The 19,602-nt window shown below is 57.9% G+C and overlaps 1 protein-coding gene across 1 annotated transcript in view; it reads left to right on the top strand.

Annotated features, from left to right (window-relative positions):
- Positions 1 to 19,602, top strand: part of MLPH (melanophilin) — a 38,433-nt gene that overhangs the window by 12,963 nt on the left and 5,868 nt on the right. Inside the window, exons 3-13 of the mRNA XM_089916072.1 lie at positions 17 to 129; positions 1,890 to 1,928; positions 2,476 to 2,600; positions 3,771 to 3,890; positions 4,933 to 5,134; positions 7,276 to 7,415; positions 14,882 to 15,064; positions 15,220 to 15,330; positions 16,708 to 16,800; positions 17,672 to 17,749; positions 19,257 to 19,314. Of these exons, the coding sequence (XP_089772198.1) occupies positions 17 to 129; positions 1,890 to 1,928; positions 2,476 to 2,600; positions 3,771 to 3,890; positions 4,933 to 5,134; positions 7,276 to 7,415; positions 14,882 to 15,064; positions 15,220 to 15,330; positions 16,708 to 16,800; positions 17,672 to 17,749; positions 19,257 to 19,314 (1,262 nt within the window). The remainder of the gene's footprint in view (positions 1 to 16; positions 130 to 1,889; positions 1,929 to 2,475; positions 2,601 to 3,770; positions 3,891 to 4,932; positions 5,135 to 7,275; positions 7,416 to 14,881; positions 15,065 to 15,219; positions 15,331 to 16,707; positions 16,801 to 17,671; positions 17,750 to 19,256; positions 19,315 to 19,602) is intronic.

Below are 19,602 nucleotides of genomic sequence, written 5' to 3'. Positions count from 1 at the left end.
CTCTGTGTCTCTGCAGGCTGGTGAAGAGGGGCTCCCTGGAGTGGTACTACAGGCATGTGAGAGCCCGCTTCCAGCACTCCGGGGGGGCCCAGGTAGCGCGGTCCCTCTGCGGGAGGCTGCAGGGAGCAGGTAAGGAGTGAGCCTCTTCCCCAGGCATCCAGTACGGGGCCCAGACTCTGTCTTTTCAGCAAACATTCCCCGTGAGTCCGATGAGATCATCAAGACATAAGAGATGGGCTGTAGCTCAATCGTTTGTTTTAATATTTTGAATCCAAGTATTTATTCCATGAAGAACTTGAGGTCCAGATGGTGTTCTTACACTAAACCTGTGCTCACCTGTGTTGTCCACCTTGAAGCCATTGGGGTAGAGGGATATGTCGGGGGAAGGACGTGAGATTGCCTGAGCTTAGAAGTGTCTCCTGAACTTCAACGGAGAGAACTGAGCGGTGTTTTCGGGAAGCTCTTGCCTTGTCCCTGTCACCTGAGTCCCAGGCTCTGCCAACACCTGGCCAGGCCTTCGGGCTGTGACAGCCTGTCAGGCCAGTATCTGGGGGCTCGGTGTCTTGACCGTCTCCATCTGGGGCACCGAGGAGAATGCCCCGGGGTCTGGAGCTCCTGCACGTCCCGAGCGGAGGCGGTGCTTCTGGGATTGGGGGTGTCCTCACTGGGCGCCAGCCCGGGCGTCTCCCCCAGGCCTCCTGGAGAGGCGCCTTACTTGTGTCTCGGGCCCTGTAAAGCCCTACGTTGATAGGCAGATGCAGGAGGTAGGCATAGCCACCCTCAGGGCATTGGCACACTCACTGGGCCTGGCACAGGTGTTTCTGAGCAATCTTAGCACACTGTTGAATTTAGGACAGACCACCGAGAGGCTTCCTCACCTGTGATGGCTTTTGGCACCTGGAGCAACAGACCACAGGGGTAGGGGGCTTCCTTGGGTAGGGGGCTTCCTTGGGCCGGGGGTGCAGGGGGCATGTGATAAATCATCGAAACCAGGACGTTTGTAAAAGTGGCTCTCCTGATAACTGTGCTGAGACAGCTGGCGTCACTAGGAGTGTCCTGGTGACACGGTGGGGCGGGGGGCACCGTCACCCTATGCTTCGGGAGTTTTCCCCACCTCCTCACCAGGATCCTCACCAGGATCGTGGCCGATATTTCTGTCTCGGTTGGAGCCTATCAGTAAATCCCACAGCCGCATGCACCCGCGACCCCGTGTCTGTTCGGCCGGCCGGGAGGCAGCTGAGGGATCTTCCTGCAGCAGGAGTGTGGTTTCACCGCCGCCGCAGCACTCAGTTGTGGGAACCACAGGTAGCACGGGAAAAGCCACACCGAAGTGTCTGAGAATCTCAACGCCAGAGGCCCCGTTCACGGTGGGAAACCACAGGCCACATCACAACGCTGAGGACCTGGTCCTGGCCCCGGGAGGTTCTGATTTCTAGGGACTGGGGTGGGCTCAGGAATCTGCGTTAGGTAAAAGGTCACGGGGATTCTGGCGCCCAGCCAGGGTGCAGAGCTGGGAACCAGTGCCACCCAGAAGCAGCCAGTTTCAGAACTGTCACCACCGAGGGCCAGGAGGTGGCACTGGGGGGCAACAAAAAATCTGATTGCAGCCGCTGCTGCGGACCCAGTGAGGCAGGTCTCGGGTGGGGTGATGGTCCAGGGGCTGCATTCTCCCCGCTGGTACCTGTGAATGCAGCACACCAAGAAAGGGCACACGGAAAGAGCACAAAATCGGGAAAGTCGTACCTTTAAAACGAAGTAGTCAAACGTAAAAAAGAAGAAGAAGTGATTCAAGTTAATGTTTCAAAAGCTGGTCCAGGCAGGGCCTAACGCAGGGGTGTAGCTGGTGAGGGCCGCTGGGGTCTTTGCTGAGCGCTTTTCTTCGGCTATAGGTTTACCTGACCAAGTGCTGAGCTCACCTGACGTCAACAGTAAGTCTTTTGTGCTCACAAGGATGCCGGGGTGCCCCTGGCCCCCAAGGAAGGCGGATGATCCATGGGGCTTCCAGACTAAAACCCCAGAATGCACTCCATCACTCTTGTGTAGTGACCTGAGGGAACAACACCGGCCAGGCCAGTGTGACTGGGGGGAAAGAGGGAAGAGTGAGGCTGTGCTGGGGGTCGGGGGACAGACCTGGAGGCTCAGGTGAAAAGGGCGTCCTGGGGGGGCAGAGAAGGGAGGGGAGGGAGGCCCGGGGCTGAGAAGCAAGTGGGATGAGACTGAAAGTGAAGAGGTTAGTTTGGGAAGAGGTGACTTAGCTCCAGGCCTGCTTCACCCACACGCCGCTTAGGAAGCAGTCAGTGAAGCTGACCATCGGTGAAGTTGATGCAGAGTGTTCGTTTTCTGCTGTGATTCAGACCAGCTCTAACTGATGCTCAGATAGGTCTTTGGGAGGCCAGTCGAGGGCCTTGCCTGGTCGCTTCACAGCAGATGGAGGGGTCGGTGGGCGGATGGACGGATGGTCTTGTCCTGGTGGAGTCATGCAGGCGTCCATTGCAGGTGGGCCTGAGCCAGGCCCCGGAGGGAGAAGTGGAGACAGCAAGCACACGGATGAGGACAGAGAACAGGACACAGGGGCCCAGGCCCAGCCCGTTGGAAGCAAAGTAAGTCTTCCCCCAGCCCCGCCCTCCTTGATGCTGGAGGCTCGGATTCTGATTTCCTGAGAATCTCAGGCTCTCCATCACTCCGCGGGGCAGGAGCACGAAGAGCCGCCTGCCTCCACCATGTCCCGCAGCCTCTGAGATCACTGAGCACCAAGCAGCAGTGTGCTCTCGGCACAGGTCTCTCCATAGGAGACCCCAGAGAAAGCCGCAGGGGAGCGGGGCCTGCAGAGAGGCCTTCCTGGACCTCCAGCCCTGCCTGGACATCCGGCCAGCGTCCTCTGGGCACGTGGTCGTGAGGGCACTAGTGTCCCCCGGAAACAGCCTTTGCACCTTTCAGGGAAGCAAACCCCCTCTGGCTTTCCTCTGTGAACTTCCTTGCTTTTGTTTATAGCCAGCCGTGAGCCTTGTTTTTTATTGGTGTCTGCTTCTGCTTTCACTTATTTTTTAACTTATTTTTGGTGATAAAGACAAGCAAAGTAATCCCCGGGGTTTCTGGACAGGTTGACAGAAGGGCAGCAGGAGGGAGGGGAGGGGCGGGGCGGGCGGTGATGTTGGCTGGAGCCCCTTGGAGAGTGACAGGGTCTCTGAGAACCACGCTGGCTGGTCTGCACAGCTGGCCCCCGGGGACTGTAGGCATCTTTTTATGAGAAAATTTTATATGTCTCGTTGACTGAGCTCAGTGAATACTCTCCAGTGTTGAATATTCCCTACACAGTACGTTTAAAGGATGGAAACCATTATGAGGGAAGGATTCGGAATAAACTCTGCTCTTTAATCTAAAGATGATGGAGCTCTCTGGAGACCCCCTCCCGCCTCTGCTTCCCCGCGCTGGGCACCCCTCATTTGCTAAAGTGTGAGGGGTGAGAAGCACCCATCGGCCCAGAGAAGCCTGCCTGCCCCCCAGGGCGGCACTGCTGGGCTGTGTCCTCAGCACCTCTGAGCAGCCGTGAGCCCGTCAGGGGCTGAGCGGATGATTCCTTCTGCTCTTCTAAGACGCGCTGGGGATGCAGAGCCTGTGATGGGTGGGGGGCTCTGGGCGGCCCCCGGCGCCGCCGCAGGTGGTGGCTGTGCCCTTGGAGATGCCCTCCCCGCTGCCCGAGGTGAGGGCGTGTGGCCCTCACAGTCAGGCTGACCCTCTGTCTCCTCTTTCCCGCACCCCTTCCTGCTCAGAAAAAGCGCGTCCTCCCCATTCACGGCTTGGACTTCGAGGCAGACTCTGACGACTCCACTCCGTCCTGCGGGCACCCCTCAAGCCTGTCCTTGGTCTCTGTGGCCGCGGACAACCCGCAGGTCAGTGGGCTCTCTTTTCTGCCCCCGGCCATCCCAGGATAACCTGGGCGACAGGTTTTCAGGCCCCGGGTGGGGAGACAGCATTCTGGGAAACAGTCTGATGGCCATGGGGGCATCACAGGCAGGGGGACAGCTGGGGTGGGGGGCACAGAAACGTCACACCCTCCAGTCCCTGGAGAGACGGGGTCGGCTTCTCGGAGAAGTGGGGCGCGGGGCAAATGAGTCAGGGCCCTGGGGCGTTCGGGGCGGGTGCCTGTCCCCGGGTGAAGGCAGAACCCCTGAGACTCAAGAGCGAGGGCAGAGGAGCCACATCGCCCTGGAGTCGGACAGGGCCCGGCATGTGCCTGCACCCACTGTGGCTCATTAGTGGGGTCCTCTGCTTCATTGCCCAAACTAGGATAGTCTTGTGGGTGGAACAGGCTGCTGTTAATACTTACACCAAGACACACGGCATCCACGGGGGCCGCCCAGGAGAACCGGCCATGTAGTCACTGCTCCTTAGCTGTGTGCCCTTGGCCTGGGGACCCTGCGTGAGGCTCCATCCTCTTGCCTCACCTGGACAAGGGGTGATCCTCTCAGCCTCACGGGATCCCTTTCCAAAGGCACTAGAGGCTGAGCCCGGCACACAGAGGACCATCGCACACAGCACAGGCAGCTGGGGCACGAGCCCCAGAGCGAGGACCCCCTCAGCTGGAGCCCTGACATCTCAGTGCCCGGGCTCAAATGGCACCAGCCCAGAGCTGGGGCTAGGCTCGGGCTTCCGGGGCTGATCTGCAGACGCCTGCGGGCGGGGGCACAACAGAGCAGGGAGCTGGGAGCCAGCACCCAAAAGGTCTTTGGGCCACGGGTCCTGCTCCAGCGGCAAGTCCGGAGCCCTTTGAAATGAAAGGGAATTGAGTCTCAGGGGGCAGAGAGGATGGGTGTCCAGTGTTCGGTTGGTCAGATGATGCCTGGAAACCCTCAAGACTTGGACTGGAAAGACCCACTTTCCAAGGACCTGCCCTTTCCTAGTAAAACCTGCCAACAGGCCCCGTGTGCTCAGGCCCTCACAGATGAGCCCTGCACAGAGACCACCTCCCAGGAGCCCGTGGTCCTGGATGAGGCTGACGCCAGGGCCTCTGGGTGCCACCCCTGTCCAGAAGGGCAGATGGCCAGCCTCTCGCCTGCCGGACCAGACGCCCTTGCTAAGCTCTGCCTGCCGGGAGAGTCTTGCATGACAGCCCCGGGGACCACTGCAACACCTGGTAGGTGCCCTTGACAAGCGTCTTCCGCGCGGGCTCTGTGTGGAGGAGAGGGTCGCTGGCACCCTGCCCCCCGACCCCGATCTGTGCCAGCCCCCTGACTGGTTTACAGTGCGCAGCCCCTTCTTCACTGTGATTGCTCAGCATGTGCAGGCCTGGCACACGCCATCAACCCCTGCTCCCCTGGGCTGGGCACTTCCCTGGTAACACTCAGAAGTACCAACATTGACGCCTGCCCTGGCCACACAGCTCATTGCCACCTTGGATGGGGGGACATCGAGCAGGATTGGGGTAGGGACGTGCAGGTGTCCCTGAGATGATGGGATCACTGGTCACCCGGACCGACCATCTTATCCACAGGACAGGGCAGCTCCAAACCTGGGGCGCCACCTCCCTTCCAGCTATGACTCGGGAGGTCCCTAAGTGCTGAGACCCTAGTTTAAATCCTCAGTTTAGTTTTGTTGTCAGACAGTCGGCTTCATAATGAAATCCCGAATCACTGTCTGTTCCTGTGCCCTGGGGGAGTGTGCACTGGGGTCCGGGGTTCAGGTACCCTAGTGATGAAGGAACAGATGAGATCACAGAAGTAGCACCGGCTGCTTCCCACCGACCTGCTCCCACGTGGCTGCAGCGTGGGACCAGCTGCCGGGGAAAGGTGGTTAAGATGCCGTCTGCCAGGAAGTGGGCCGGCTTTCCATTTTCCCTTTTCATTATATTATAGGGACTGTAAGCTCGTGATTCACATGCCCATTAGGATCCTGGAGGCGTCTGGGGGCAGTGGGAGGGCAGTTTTACTTCCCCATAAACAACGAGTAAACGAATCTACATCGACCAAGTCACAGGATGAAGACTCGGACACACGCATTTCCTCCCAGGATCCCTAATCAACCCCAGCACGTGGATGGGGTGGCAGCGGGGAGAGGGAGAAGCTGAGACAGACAGTATCGAGCTGGGAAATGCGCCTGGGAGACAGGCAGCTCTGAGTTTCAAGCCCAGCTCCTTCGACCAACTCACCACCCGATTTCATTGATTCTAAGACACATTTGTCACCTCGTCTCAAATTGGGAGCGTCTTACAGCGAGTGTGGTAGAAGAGAGTCTGTTGGAGACAGATTGGCAGGGTTGTCTCTTAATAGTGCATCAGACAAGCTACAAGGTCTGCGGTTTAAAGGAGTGTGGTGTGTGCTTGATCAAACCTCTGAACCGCCGTGCCTCGGTTTCCTCATTGTAAAATAGGGTTAGTGCCTAACTCAGCGCACTGTCGTGGGCTCTAAATGGGATGGTTGCGTCTGTTAGCCCTGAGACGTAATGACCCATCACAAACTTACCAGCTTTAAACAACACACATTTATGAGCTCACGGGGGCCAGGCATCCAACACGGCATGGCCAGGTCATTAGCGCACATCTCCCAGGCTGAAACCACAGTGTCCACGGGGCCAGAGTCTCAGCTGGAGCTCAGGACCTTGCCCCCAGGTCGGTCAGGGTGCTGGCAGGGCCATGTGGCCGACTGCACGTCAAGCACAGAAACAGCTTGTGCAGCTGATTCCTGGGACCCTGGCTCCGTGGGGCGCCCCACAGGAGGGTCAAGCCCTCCCCGTCCCAGCACGGCTGGATGTGGTACCCTCCAGGCCAACCTGGAGCTCTGGGGGTACTTCCTGGTGAGAACATGGGGCTCTTCCACCAACAGAGCCCAGGAATAAGCATCTCAGGCCACACCATAGGTGACCTGTGCCCACGAGAGTCTGCGAATCACTAGTCTGGCAGGAAAAGCAGTCCCCAGTGACCAATGTGGAAAGGCTTCCCAAAGTCACCTCCACTCGTGGAGACTTCCTGGGACGCGTGTCTGCCACACCCGAGGCGTGTGGAACTCCATGTGATGTAATTATATTACATTTGCTTTGCCCACCTGGAGCCCCCCGGTGAGTGCTGGCCGGGGCAGGGGCTTCTGCTCCTGAAATTCCGTGTGTGGGACCATGGACTCTGTTCCATTCTTACTTTGATTTAGGGATCTCAGCCCCATAATATCAATGGAATAGAATCATGTCTCCGTTTTCTTCGATTTCTGATTTCTGTTCATTGGAGAAAATGCCCATTGGCTTTCAGCTTTTCACTCCAAATAATCCAAACCCATTCTTCCTCCAAAGGAACAAATGTCCTCTGGAATGAGCAGCTCCCATCCCACTATCTGGCCGACGTGGACACCTCAGATGAAGAAAGCATCTGGGCTCAGCGGGTGGCCTCTCACCATCCCAGACGGAGAAGCCAGACCTTGTCTGAGAAGCAGGTAAGGTGGCCAGAAAGAACGCATTCTAGTTGCTTCTTTGGGTGGCGCCTTATTACCTTAACATCAGTTCATTGCTGAGAAATTAAAAGTACTTCAAAACTATAAAACTGCACAAGCCTGCTCAACAGAGATGTGCAATGTCAAAAGCCCTGGGACGAGGGGTGTGGTCCAGTGCTGCAGCCACAGGCTACAGACTGCTCTCCAGGGCCTTGGGGATAACAAGTAGGGCTGTCAGCGGGCCGGGCCTCTGCTGAGCCCTCTGCTTCCATCCGCACCCCCTTCCCCCTCTGATCTGCCCGGGGCTCACCCTTCCCGGGCTCGGACGTTGGGGGGGCCCTTCCTCAGTCTAAGCTGACCTAGAACAGGTTAGGGGCCCTTCCAGCCTCAGTCCCTTCACAGCTGTGCTCCGGAAGTGAATGATCTGAGAAGAGGAGCGCCTGACTTGCAGAAGGTGCCTTTCTTTTTTTTTTTTTTTTTTTGCGGTACGCGGGCCTCTCACTGTTGTGGCCTCTCCTGTTGTGGAGCACAGGCTCTGGACGCGCAGGCTCAGCGTCCATGGCTCACGGGCCCAGCCGCTCCGCGGCATGTGGGATCTTCCCGGACCAGGGCACGAACCCGTGTCCCCTGCATCGGCAGGCAGACTCTCAACCACTGCGCCACCAGGGAAGGCCAAGAAGGTGCCTTTCTTCGCATGGCTTTCTGGTGAATCAGTGTCAGGTGTTTTGTTATTTGTTTTGGGAGGTTTTTTTGTTGTTCTAAGATTGATCTAAAATGTCAACAGGGCAGAAGCATGGAGTTTTTAAACTCTGCGTCTCCCTCTGCAGAGTCAGTGCCCGCAGGCCCAGCTGGCTCTCTTTCCTATAATATCACCTGGCAGCATCACCCGACCCCGGGGCTGGACGTACCTCCTGCTCCGACCTCCGTCTCTGAGAGAAGCCACTGACCCTTTGCCCTGAGCACAGCAGGGCACGAAAGGCCCTCAGGAGGCCTGCAGTGAAGACCCCGCTCCCTGTCATTCAACCCAGGGGCTCACTCTTCTTTTATGGAACAGCAGGGGAAATGCTGATGCAAGGAAGTGTCCTTTGATTCAGACCAGGGAGTGACTGGCTTGGCCCCTGGGAAGGCTGTGGGATGATTGTGGAGGGCCAGTGCGGCCAGGACGGAGACCTCCCCAGGGCAGAGACAGAGACCTCCCCAGGGCAGAGACAGAGACCTCCCCAGGGCAGAGACAGAGACCTCCCTGGGTGGCAGAACCACCACTGGCAGAGAAGTTCCCAGTGTCCAGGCCAGAAGACAATGGGATAAAGACTAGAATTAAATTGTCTATTTTCAGCAAGTTTTTAATTTAGCAGCTTTAGTGACATTCAGTAAAACACATATCCCAGTATTTAGTCCTACTGACACCAGTCATCCTTTATGCCTCCTTGAAAATTACTCTCTGTTTCATGCTTGTATCTCGTCTCTGGAATTCTTCTTCATTTCTTTCTCTTGACTTTATTTACTTTCACTGACTTCACCTGCATCTTTATGAAAAGGGAATCAGGCAGTGTAAAGAGCGGCCTCCAGAGGGCAGTAGCGTCCCTGTTCATCAGGGAAGACCCAGGGCCAACTCTTACAGGACTCACAGACATGCCGTGGGGATCTGGGAGTTCTTGAGAGTAATGTACTATTGGGGTCAGTCTGAATGGTCCTCCCCTGACCTGTTGCCTGTCTTCGCATCTGTACTCGTGGTCAGGACTTTCTGGGTGAGGGATAGTCAGCAAAGACTTTCTATAAATAATCACTCATGCTGAGAGAGAGGCCAAAGAGAGCACAGCATGTGGTACCAAGGACGGATGCTTCCAAGGGGCTGAGATCAAGGAGGTGCAGGAAACGGAGCCCTGGCACGCACCCTGCCCCAAGTGGTGGGTAGTGAGCCCCTGGTGCCCCAAGAGCGCAGGCTAAAGACACTGACTCAGTTTCCCCACGAAAGTCTCACCAGTGCCAAACTACAGTCGCTCATTTTCCTCCTCTGTCTGTACTGCATTCCTAAATTGTATATCTGTGTTTTGCTGCAAACGAGTTGGAAACACCGGAAGTTCATTCCAAGTTGCCGTCCGTGTGTCCAGATAGCATGTGATTTACCTGGACGGAGCTCACACGGGACAGAGCGGCTCCCGCTTTGGGCCGAAGGGAGGGGCACGAGCAGCTTTGGGCCCCTGAGCACCTGAGAGACAGGTGTTCCCTGGGGGGCGTCTACAGGGGGCCAACGGCTCTTGATCCCAGATGGAAAACCAGGACGCGTCCAGGCTGTCCTGGCGGCACGCGGACAGGCTCTCTTGCTCAGAGAAAACCACCAGCCTGCAGCTCACCTCCCGTTCCGAGGGCTGTGGTCTCTCCACGGCTCTGTGCTGCCCCCAGCTCGTGTCCCTCCTCCGTCAGGACGAGAACTTTCCGAGTTCTCGTCGTGGGATGCTTTCCTTTCTCTTTCGCTCTGGAGGTGATACTTCACTGTGCCGGTGCCGGTGCTGGACCCTGGTTGGGTTAGCTCTTATTCTCCTGCCGTGGGTTCATGCCCACCACGCTCCCCGGGGACACACGACTGTCTGCTGAGCACCCCCCTCCCAGGTATTGATCGCTGCCTCTCAGGTGCCATGAGTGTGCCCACAGCTGGTCTCAGTTACCAGCAGCCACTCGAGGCTGGGGCCACTCCCGCCGAAACCCTCGTGTTGAAGCTTCTCAGCTTGTGCTCTTCTCTGGGCAGATTTGCCCACTCAGAGCCCTCGGTGCTGTGAAGATCAAACTAATTACCTGCGGAACAATGCAAAAGCATCTTACCAGCCTGCTGGAGCCATCTCCCTCTTTTAAAACAAGGTGGACCACAGAGGAGATAATGGCAGGCCAGATGCATCTGCTGGGCTTGGAAGAAAACAGTAGAATTGATTTTCTCATTTCCCGGCCTGGGAGTTAATAGACTCCGGTGACTCAAGAGCTGGTGACTCAAGGTATGAGCCAGTCGCACTTTCAGGTCATCACCTGGCAGGCCTCCTGGCCCACGGTGACCCAGGGCTCTTGACTTTTAGTTTGAGCAGCCTGGCATAATCAATTCACACCTTCCTGTGCGCCTCAGGTTCAGCAGTGACAATGGCTGCGCCACGGCAGTGACGCTGAATGTGTCACCTGTCCTGCTTTATTCATCCTCCCAACGCCCCCCGCCCCCGCTTCTGGTACCGCTCCCAGCTTCTGCTTGGCGTTCCAGGACCCCAGCTGTCAGAAAATGGGCCTCACAGTTACCTTCCCAGGGCACATGACGAATGGTGGCCTGACCTTTCCTTCCACTGCTTGGGAATTTGGTGCTCCCGAAGTGGTAGGTGCCAGCATCCTGCTGGCCGGAGTGGCTCTGTCCTCCAGCCACTGAATCCCTCCCTCTGCTGCATATCTCTGAGCGGAACAAGTACATGTCAGCTGCCTGCTGACCACCTGCTGACCCGCTGGGGGTCAGCCGGGGACCGCCTGCTGACCTGCTGAAGCCCCTTTGTTAAGGGAGGTTGAGGCACCAACACGGGCTTTGCAAGGAAGACTCTCGATTGGGAGCTCATGTATGGGGCTCAGAGCTGAACAGGTTTCCACTGTACAGCTGAGGGGGGTGCGTCTGCCCCGTCCAGGCCCTTGCCGTCCGCCGTGCTCGGAGCCTGGGCATCTGTGGGCCCAGCCAAAGGTGCAGAACTCAGAGGGGCGCAGGTGTGCAGCCTTTGGTGCGGATGTAACGAGAGAGGGGCTGGGAAGTCAGAGCAGCGAAGACCCGGGGACCTCGCTTGGTCCTGCAGTATCCGGGGGTCCAGGCCGTCGGAGCGGGCAGGGGTCTCCTGCCCACCCTGTATGTGAGGGTGTACCCAGCGCATTGGGGACACCTTCTGGGGAGTGAATGGAACAGAACCCTTGGTCTAATACGAGTGCATGTGCACATGTGCGTCTGAGAGACAGACAGACAGCCGGGTAGCTGTGGGCGTAGGGGCGGCGATGCTCAGGCCCTGCCCCGAGTCTGCCTGAGCCACGGCCCCGGTTCAGCACCCGGCCCCCTCCCTGCAGCACCCGCGGGCTCTGGAGATCAGCTCCGGCGGCAGCTGGGGTGGGCAGTGGGAGCCACGCAACCCCAGGGCCACAGCCACCTTCACCCACGGAGGTGCCCTCTGACACCCTCTGTGGGCCGGCAGGGCCAGGCTGGCCCAGAGACAGAGTTTCAGTCCCCGGGTTTTAGCTGAGGAAACAGGCCCAGGCTCTCAGGAGAGGAACTCCAGAGCCCGTGGCCGGCAGGGAGCACAGTCTGAAGTGCCCCCGCGCAGGTCTGGGAGAGGCCCTCTGCCCCTCAGGATGCTTTCAGGACAGGCCCTCTCACCTGAGTCTGTGGCAGGTGTCCCCCACGCAGGCCCGGTAGCCCGCAGGACCCCAGGGCTCACCCCCAGCTGCCCAGACCCCGGGCTGCCTCCACCCCGTCCTGGATGCTGACCCAGATCCCCCTCTGGGCCTCGCTCTCCCCCACCAGCATCACCAGGGCAACCCGTGCCCCTCTTTGCCAGGGGCCGAAGGGTTCCCAGGACATAGGGCTTTCGGGGTTCAAACTTGGATGCCTTGGTCACCCCAGCTGTATCCTGTCGTGCTGGCCAGCTGCCATCACGTGTATATGTGTTTGCGTGCATACATGCATACATGTGTGTTGGACATGCGTGCGTGTGTGTGTGTGTGTCTGTATGTGTGGGGTTTTTATTTACCAAGTAGAAACAGCGCCCCCTTCTGACAGCAGTTCATAAATCTCCACCCCACACCCTCGTCAGCTCCTGCCTGGGGTGGCCTCAGGTTCCCGTTTCTCAAGGGGATTCTGAAGTTTCTCAACCTCATTTACTCTGAAAGATTTATTCCCATCAGGCCCAATAGAATCTACCCTCCGAACGTCACAGGGGTTCTCTTCACCCGTTGTGGCCTCTGAGGAGATTGGCTTTTTGAGCATCTTCAGGAAATTGGGAGCCTGTAGAAAGGCGTCCCAGTAGACGTGCCGCTTCCCCCTCAGCTCACTCCAGCCCTTGGCACTCGTCTGCGAGGCTGTTGGTTCCATTCACAGAGAAAATTAAGTGATAGCCAGCACTGCCCTCTGCTTGCCAGGAGCACCCGGGGCCGAGGGGCCGGAAGGCGGCCCGACGGGCACTGTGGGTGTGAGTGACGTCGTGGTGCGGAAGCCCGCCTCCCAGCAGCAGCGTCAGCGGGTGACTCACTCCCCGAAGGAAGGGACGGGGAGGGAGATCTCAGAGTCCCGGAAGGCGGTCCTGGGGGGACCCTTACCTCACACTCTGACGTCTGCTTTGTGGGCCGAAGGAGAGGCAACCAGTGAGTTAATGAGCGACCGGCCTCCCTGCTCACGTCCCCCCGCCGACCCCCAGGGAGCCCTCTGCGGGGCAAACTGAGAACAGGCTGTGGAAACAGGAGGCCAGTTAAGAGGCTGGTGGATCGTCCAGGCAGGACAAGGTGGCGGCTGAACCAGGCAGGGTAGCAGAGGTGATGGGAGGTGGACCCTGGGTACCTGTTGAAGGCAGAGCCAGCGGGGATGGATTCAGAATGAGAGAAAGAGAGGGGTCAGATGACACCAGGAGTTTTGGCCTGAGCAAGCTCTGCGGGATGGAATTGCCCTGAACTTTTTTTTTTTGGCTGTGTTGGGTCTTCGTTGCTGTGCGCGGGCTTTCACTAGTTGCGGCGAGTGGGGGCTACTCTTTGTTGCAGTGCGCCGTCTTCTCATTGCTGTGGCTTCTCTTGTTGGGAGCACGGGCTCTAGGCACACGGGCTTCAGTAGCTGTGGTGCACGGGCTCTAGAGCGCAGGCTCAGTAGTTGTGGCGCACGGGTTTAGTGGCTCCACGGTATGTGGGATCTTCCCGGGCCAGGGATCAAACCCGTGTCCCCTGCATTGGCAGGTGGGTTCTTAACCACTTTGCTACCAGGGAAGTCCCCGCCCTTAACTTTTAAATCTCATTACCCCCTCGCAAGTCATTTTGGCTGTAAAGGGCTGTTGGGATAATTTGGCCATTTTTCTGTTTTTTTCACATGACTCTGGTCACTTCTTAAAACCAACACACTAAATCCCTTCACATGAAGCTCGTGTCCACAGGCAGTGAACCGCTGGCCGGAGTGCAGGAACGGGTAGCAGCCGGAGCTTACTGCAGTCTAGGCCCTGGTATGATGCTTACTGAGTGAGGCCGGGCAAAGGAGGGGCTCTGAGCATCCTTTCCCCACCTGTAGAATTAGGGTAAGTTCTGGAATCAATGAGGGGCTCCCACCCCCTTCTAGAGACTTAGAAAATTATGACCAAAGAATACAACCCTGGGGCTTCCCTGGTGGTGCAGTGGTTGAGAGTCCACCTGCCGATGCAGGGGACACGGGTTCGTGCCCTGGTCTGGGAGGATCCCACATGCCGCGGAGCAGCTGGGCCCATGAGCCATGGCTGCTGGGCCTGCGCATCCGGAGCCTGTGCTCCGCAACGGGAGAGGCCACAGCAGTGAGAGGCCCACGTAACGAAAAAAAAAAAAAAAAATACAACCCTGAAAAATAATTTCAAGAAACAGAGGCCTAGCTAAACTCTGGAGAAGAGATTTCCAGAAATGAACACTGTTTAGCTCTGAGTTTCTCACCAGCAAAGGCAGATAAATAGATATTCTGGGTTGTATGAATCTCATCCAAGTCCACCCTGGGTGGCAAACTTCCCTGGCTCTAGATTCAGGAAGGGGTGAGTGGTAAAGGGTGCTACTCACTGTGTCATGGAAAACATCACTGAGAGGTTCACACAACTTTGCAGTTTTCCAAGAGTCACAAATACACTGTAGACACTTCTGTCAGCTCCAGACCAGCGTCTAGGAGTATGATTCCTTTGCAAAGCCGACAGGAGGCTCGTGGGTGAGACCGTGGACACAGAGCCTGGTACACAGAGACATAGCATGGACAGTGGACATGAATGCTGTAGCATTTATGCAAGTTCAGGACCCACCCCTGAGCCCTCGGGTGATGCTGAGGCTACACGGCCATCGTGTACTTCAGTCTTATCACGGGGAGACCGAGAAAAACCCCGAGAACAGACTTGTCAGCACCCCGTAGCCTCAATTGGCAGATGCAGACAGTCCGGGTTGAGGTCTTGGTTTGGCACCATAAGGATGCTTAAACCCTAGGAAGTGGCTTGGGGACCCAGTGTGGGAACAGAGAGAAGAAAAATGGTGCGTCTCAGGTGGCCTGGGTGCTGTTAGGATCGCCAGGAACATCCCACCCTTCGGGGCCTGGTTCTGGAGGACAGGTGGCGCGGGCCCCTTGGCCGAGCTCGTGTGGGGCGTAGATGAGACCGCAGCTCTGGCCAAGCCCCCAGGGTGCTGGGGGCAGGTGCTTTCCAGAGCCCTGCTTCTGCTTTCAGCGCTTCCACGTGACCGACCGGCTGAGATCAGCCACTCGTCCATCTCAGTGTCCAGTTGGCAGCAAGCCCACAGGTGCCGACATGGAAGAGGCGGCCCTAAAGAGAAGACTGGAGGCCTTGATCAGCCGCACCGGTGACCAGCGGGCCTCATCCGAGGAGGAGGGCAAGGACGGAGGGGCAGAGCAGGGCAGCAGCGCCCCCATCGAGGACCCCCCCAGGGCCGCCCCGGAGGTGAGGCTGCCTGAGCGACCTCAGCAGCACACACTCGGAGGCGGGGCCGGGGGTCAACAGCTTGTGCCTGAGCCAGCGGCCTGGCCCCAGCTGCACACGGCGCCCCACCGCGGGCTGCCCGGCTGGTGGTCACGTGCGGCGCTTCCCTCTTCTAGGTGTGCACGGCTGCAGGCCAAACGCCCAGCAGGACCACAGACGAGGAGCTGTCGCAGCTGGAGGACAGAGTGGCCGCCACGGCCTCTCAGGTGCAGCGGACAGAGAGCGAGGTAGCTCCGGCGGCCCCGGGAGCAGGCGGCTCGCCCAGATAGATAGTGGGGGCCCTGGAGGCCTGGCAAGGGTGGTCAGCCCCCCGAAGGGCTCACACATAGGGAGCCCACGTTGTCGGCTCCAGGACAGGCTCCTGGGGCTTTCCGTGGAATCACTCTCCCTGCACCCCACCCCTGCCCATCTCCCTTTTAGGCTGGCAAGAGACAGGTGGCGTTTTCAGCCACGGAAGGAAGATGCTGGCACTCGCCCTCCCTGCGCCGTGAGGAGGGCTTCTCCAGCAGCAGACTTAGATTTTAGGACAGCCCCGGGGCTCAGGACCAGACTCTGACCGAGGGTCATCCTGTAAACTTGGGTCCCGGGCTTGAGTTAGGGTAGGAGGTGTGTTAGTGGTGTGCAAAGGTCAAAGGACAGAGCCAGGGTCTCCCAGAGACAGTCAAGGTGATTGGGCTCTGCTCTGCCCTCCCCCTGCTGACCCCAGAGGAGAGGAGGTCTGCCCGTCTGAGTGCAGGGGACCCAGCACCCACTGTCCATTCATTCCAGCTTCTTTTCTCTTCAGCAAGTGCCCTTCCGTCCCCAAGGAAGAAGGGGCGCATCCCCAGGCCGTGCCCCTTAGGGGGCGCAAGTGAGCCTGAGAACTTTGCATTCATTTATTCCTTCCTATGGAGCCAACAGTTCTCAGTCGGGATCCCAAGTACGGTGGGCATTGTGTAGACACAAAAGATGCAGCTATGAGCACCTCAGACCAAGCCCCTGCGTTCCTGGAGCTTGTGCTTCTAGTGGGAGGAGACAGAGAACAAGTCGACGAGACTGAGGAGAGGGTAGCCCCAGGGAGCGCTCGGATGGGGCTGCCTCGAAGGGTGGTCGGGAAGGGATAATACAAGAAGGCAGCCCGGGCGAAGGCCCCGAGGTGGTGTCGAATTTGGCGTGTTCGGGGATCCGCAGTGGAGCCCTGCGCCAGAGCCCAGGGAATGAGAAGGGGAGTGCCTGGGAGGAGAGCAGATTCCAGAGAGCCCCAAGGACCGTGAGAAGGGTTTGGGGCTGTGGGAGGGATCTGGACGGACCTGAAGGGGGCCCGGTTCGTGTTCCCAGAAGCTTCTGCCTTCAGCTCTCCCCCCGTCACTACCCCTCCCTCAATCCCTCATGGATGAGCCCCCAGAAAATGTATGGAGCCCCTCCCCCGCTTGGGGGTGACCCTCCCGACAACCATGGAAGACGGATGGAAATGGGGCGCCCAGGAAGTGGCCCTGGGCGGGTCACCCACCTTAGGGGAAGCATGATGAAATCGGTGAATCGGGGGCAGCAGCTTCTCCTGTCCTGTGACGTTGAAAGGACATCCAAGTGACATCTGTCTGTCTGTCTGTCTGTGGTTCCCTCAGGTTTCAGATATCGAGTACAGGATTGCAGCCTTGCAGGCTGCAGGGCTCACTGTGAGGACCTCGGCAAAGCCCCGGAAGAAATCCAGCCTCCCGGTGAGTGGAGGGGCTGCAGGGCCCTGGGGGTCGTGCCTGGAGCCCTGGCCAGGAGCACAGGGCAGCCCAGGGCCTGGCAGCGAGAGCCCCAGGGGCAGCCACCGCCCTCCTCCTTAATCTGCCAGCCTCGTGTTCCTGCAATCAGTGACCTGTGGGCTGCGCTGGGATTCCTTTTCGTTTGCTAGTGTTGTTTCTAATGGAAGAGTGCTATATGGGGGGACCGTCAGCTCCTGCATGAGAATTGGAAACACAGCCACGTGGTACACGCGCACACACACACACACACACACACACACACACTTTAAAGTCCAAAGGAAGCAAGCTGGACAGCACCTCGTGTTGGTGGCCTTCATAAAAGCGCTGTTGCAAGGGGGGTGTGACAGTAGCAGGATGGGGACCTGCCCACGACAGAGACCTGAGGCCAACATCCTTCCCCCCGATTCAAGTCGGGAGTCTCCAGACAGATCAGAGTATGAGGAAATCTGGCAGAAGGATGATAAATGCTCTTAGGGGAGTCCCAGATGCGGCTGCCGGGATGCCCAACCAAACCTGAATTTCAGATTCACAGCAAGTCATCTTCTAGTATAAGTATACCCCGTGCAATATCTGGGACATACTTATACTAAAAAAATTTAATCATTGTTTATCTGAAGTTCAAAGCCAACTGGGCGTTCTGTACTTTAATCTGCTAAACCCAGCAGCCCTGGGCGCAAAGCCCTGGAGTGGTGTGTGCTCTGTGGGTGTTGCCGTGCCGTCCCGGCCTTCCAGACCGAGGACTACAGAGAACACCGTCCGTGTGTCCTGCCCGCCCGCCCTGTGGCAGGAGGTCAGACGAGCGGTCATAAGCACAGGCTCCTTCCCTGTTCTCCAGATATTTCTTCCCCAGCTTGTTGGGAAGTTGGGCCAGAGTCCTAAGGATCTGAATGCAGACCCTTCGGATGAGGTCAAGGTATGTGTTACTACATCCAAGCTCGAGAGGCTGGAAGCGGGTAAACGGTTGGCCCGACTTTTCCAGAAGCATGACAAGTACGGAGGAGGCGGCGGGGGGTGGGGGTGTGGAGCTGAAACATTGGGACTTTAGAAACCTGGCAAGTCTCACAGGCTGGTCTCCCCATAGGGTGTCTGTCGGGGAAAATCCAGGAAAGCCCAGCCAGGGGAGTGGGAGGGTGGGACAGAGGGCAGAGGGCAGAGGGGAAGGAGACGGGCAGACCCCAGGCAGGGGAACTGGCTGAGAGGAACACAGAGCCCTGGAGACAGTGCACATCACAGGGGCCGGGTGCTGGGCATGTACTGCCCTCCACGCCCCCCTGTCCTGGGTGACGAACATTCACAGACACAGCAGGCTCCAGGGCCCGGGGACGGGCCTCCCCTGGGAGCCGCGGGTCCCGGCCGTGGGAGCGAAGCACGGGAGCCAGTGTGTGCGAAACGGCACAAGGATGGACGTGGGGTATGGGCGGGACGCACAGAGCAGGCCGTCTGCTCCGGGTCCTGCCTGCTGCCTGATACGCCCCTTGTGAGCTGTAATGAGCACCTAGTCATTTGTGCTTCTCGTGACAACAGCAATGGGTAGCTCTTCATAGTTAAAAACGGTATTTTTTTTCCATCCTTCCATTTGATGTTCAAAAAACCTGGTAAGCAGGTGTGGATATCGCCCCTGTTGCACCAATGTGGAGCCTGAGGGTGGGGGAGGTAGACATACTGGATTGAGACCACACAGACCAGCGACAGGCGGTCTCAGTCCGGCCTCCCAGCCCCACCCTGACCCTCTTCTCGGGGCTGTGGTCTTTCCTGACCTGTCCCGGGAAGCCCAGCCTGAACGTGTCTGCAGCCAGCCTCCTGGTACAGCCCACAAAACCAGCCAGGCTGAATCGCAGGGAGTCAGGCGTTGGCAGGACTTCCAGGGAGTCAGGCCGTTTTGCTCTCAGCTTCCCCCCTGAAGAGGCAAAACAGCGAATGAATTAGCCCAGAGCAGAGAGATGAGCAACAGGAAAGGGGCAGGGAAAGAAAGGTGGGGGGCCCAGCCGCCATGGGGCACTGAGAATGTATTAGGTACAGTTAATCTTCCAATATCCTGTACAGGGGCTGCTGGCCCATTTTCCAGATGAGGAGACAGTTCGGAGAGAAGATGTAAATCGTCCTTGTCACGGTGGTGAGGGGTAGCGATAGGATTTGAACCCGTCTGTGGGGCTGGAACTTGGGCTTTTCCGCTGTACCCACCCAAGGCTGCAGTTCTCCGAAAGCTAAGCAGCTCTTTCATATTCCGGCATTTGTCGCGTAATGTATTGATAGCGTGCATTTTAATATTGTTAAAAGTTCAAATTTTGCCCAGGAACAGAAGAGAGTTGCCCTGATTAATCCGAATCTGCAGGAATGATGAGAAATCCAAACCTAGCTCCCCGGTGTTCCTAACAATTACAGCAAGGTACTGACGCCCAGAGACGGCTTCTTTCTTCCAGGTGGTGGCTGCACCCTATCTTGTGAGGAGAAAGCTCAGTGATTACCCCAGAAGTCAAGGTAAGAGTCACCTGCTTCCCTCGTCCCCCAGGCCTGGGAGGTGAGCTCAGGGGCATGAAAATGGCCAGTCGGGGCCCCATATTTCTACGTAACCCGTGGGACCCGGCATGTCATGCCACTGATGCCCGAAGGACACTCCAGTGCCCTCGGGCCACCCTCAGGGACCGTTGCAGTGACGTGGTGTCTGGATACCTGGAATTTGCTGCCTGAAGCACATAAGGGTGTTGATGGTGGTGGCAGCGGTGGTTTCCTTGTCCTGCGATGTAAATCGTCCTAATAATGGTGCAA

This window comes from Delphinapterus leucas, chromosome 8, assembly GCF_059928025.1.
Source record: "Delphinapterus leucas isolate spDelLeu-1000000601 "Yukka" chromosome 8, BTC_Dleu_Yukka2, whole genome shotgun sequence".
Classification (NCBI taxonomy): domain Eukaryota; kingdom Metazoa; phylum Chordata; class Mammalia; order Artiodactyla; family Monodontidae; genus Delphinapterus; species Delphinapterus leucas.
This window is presented reverse-complemented; position numbering and strand designations above follow the sequence as displayed.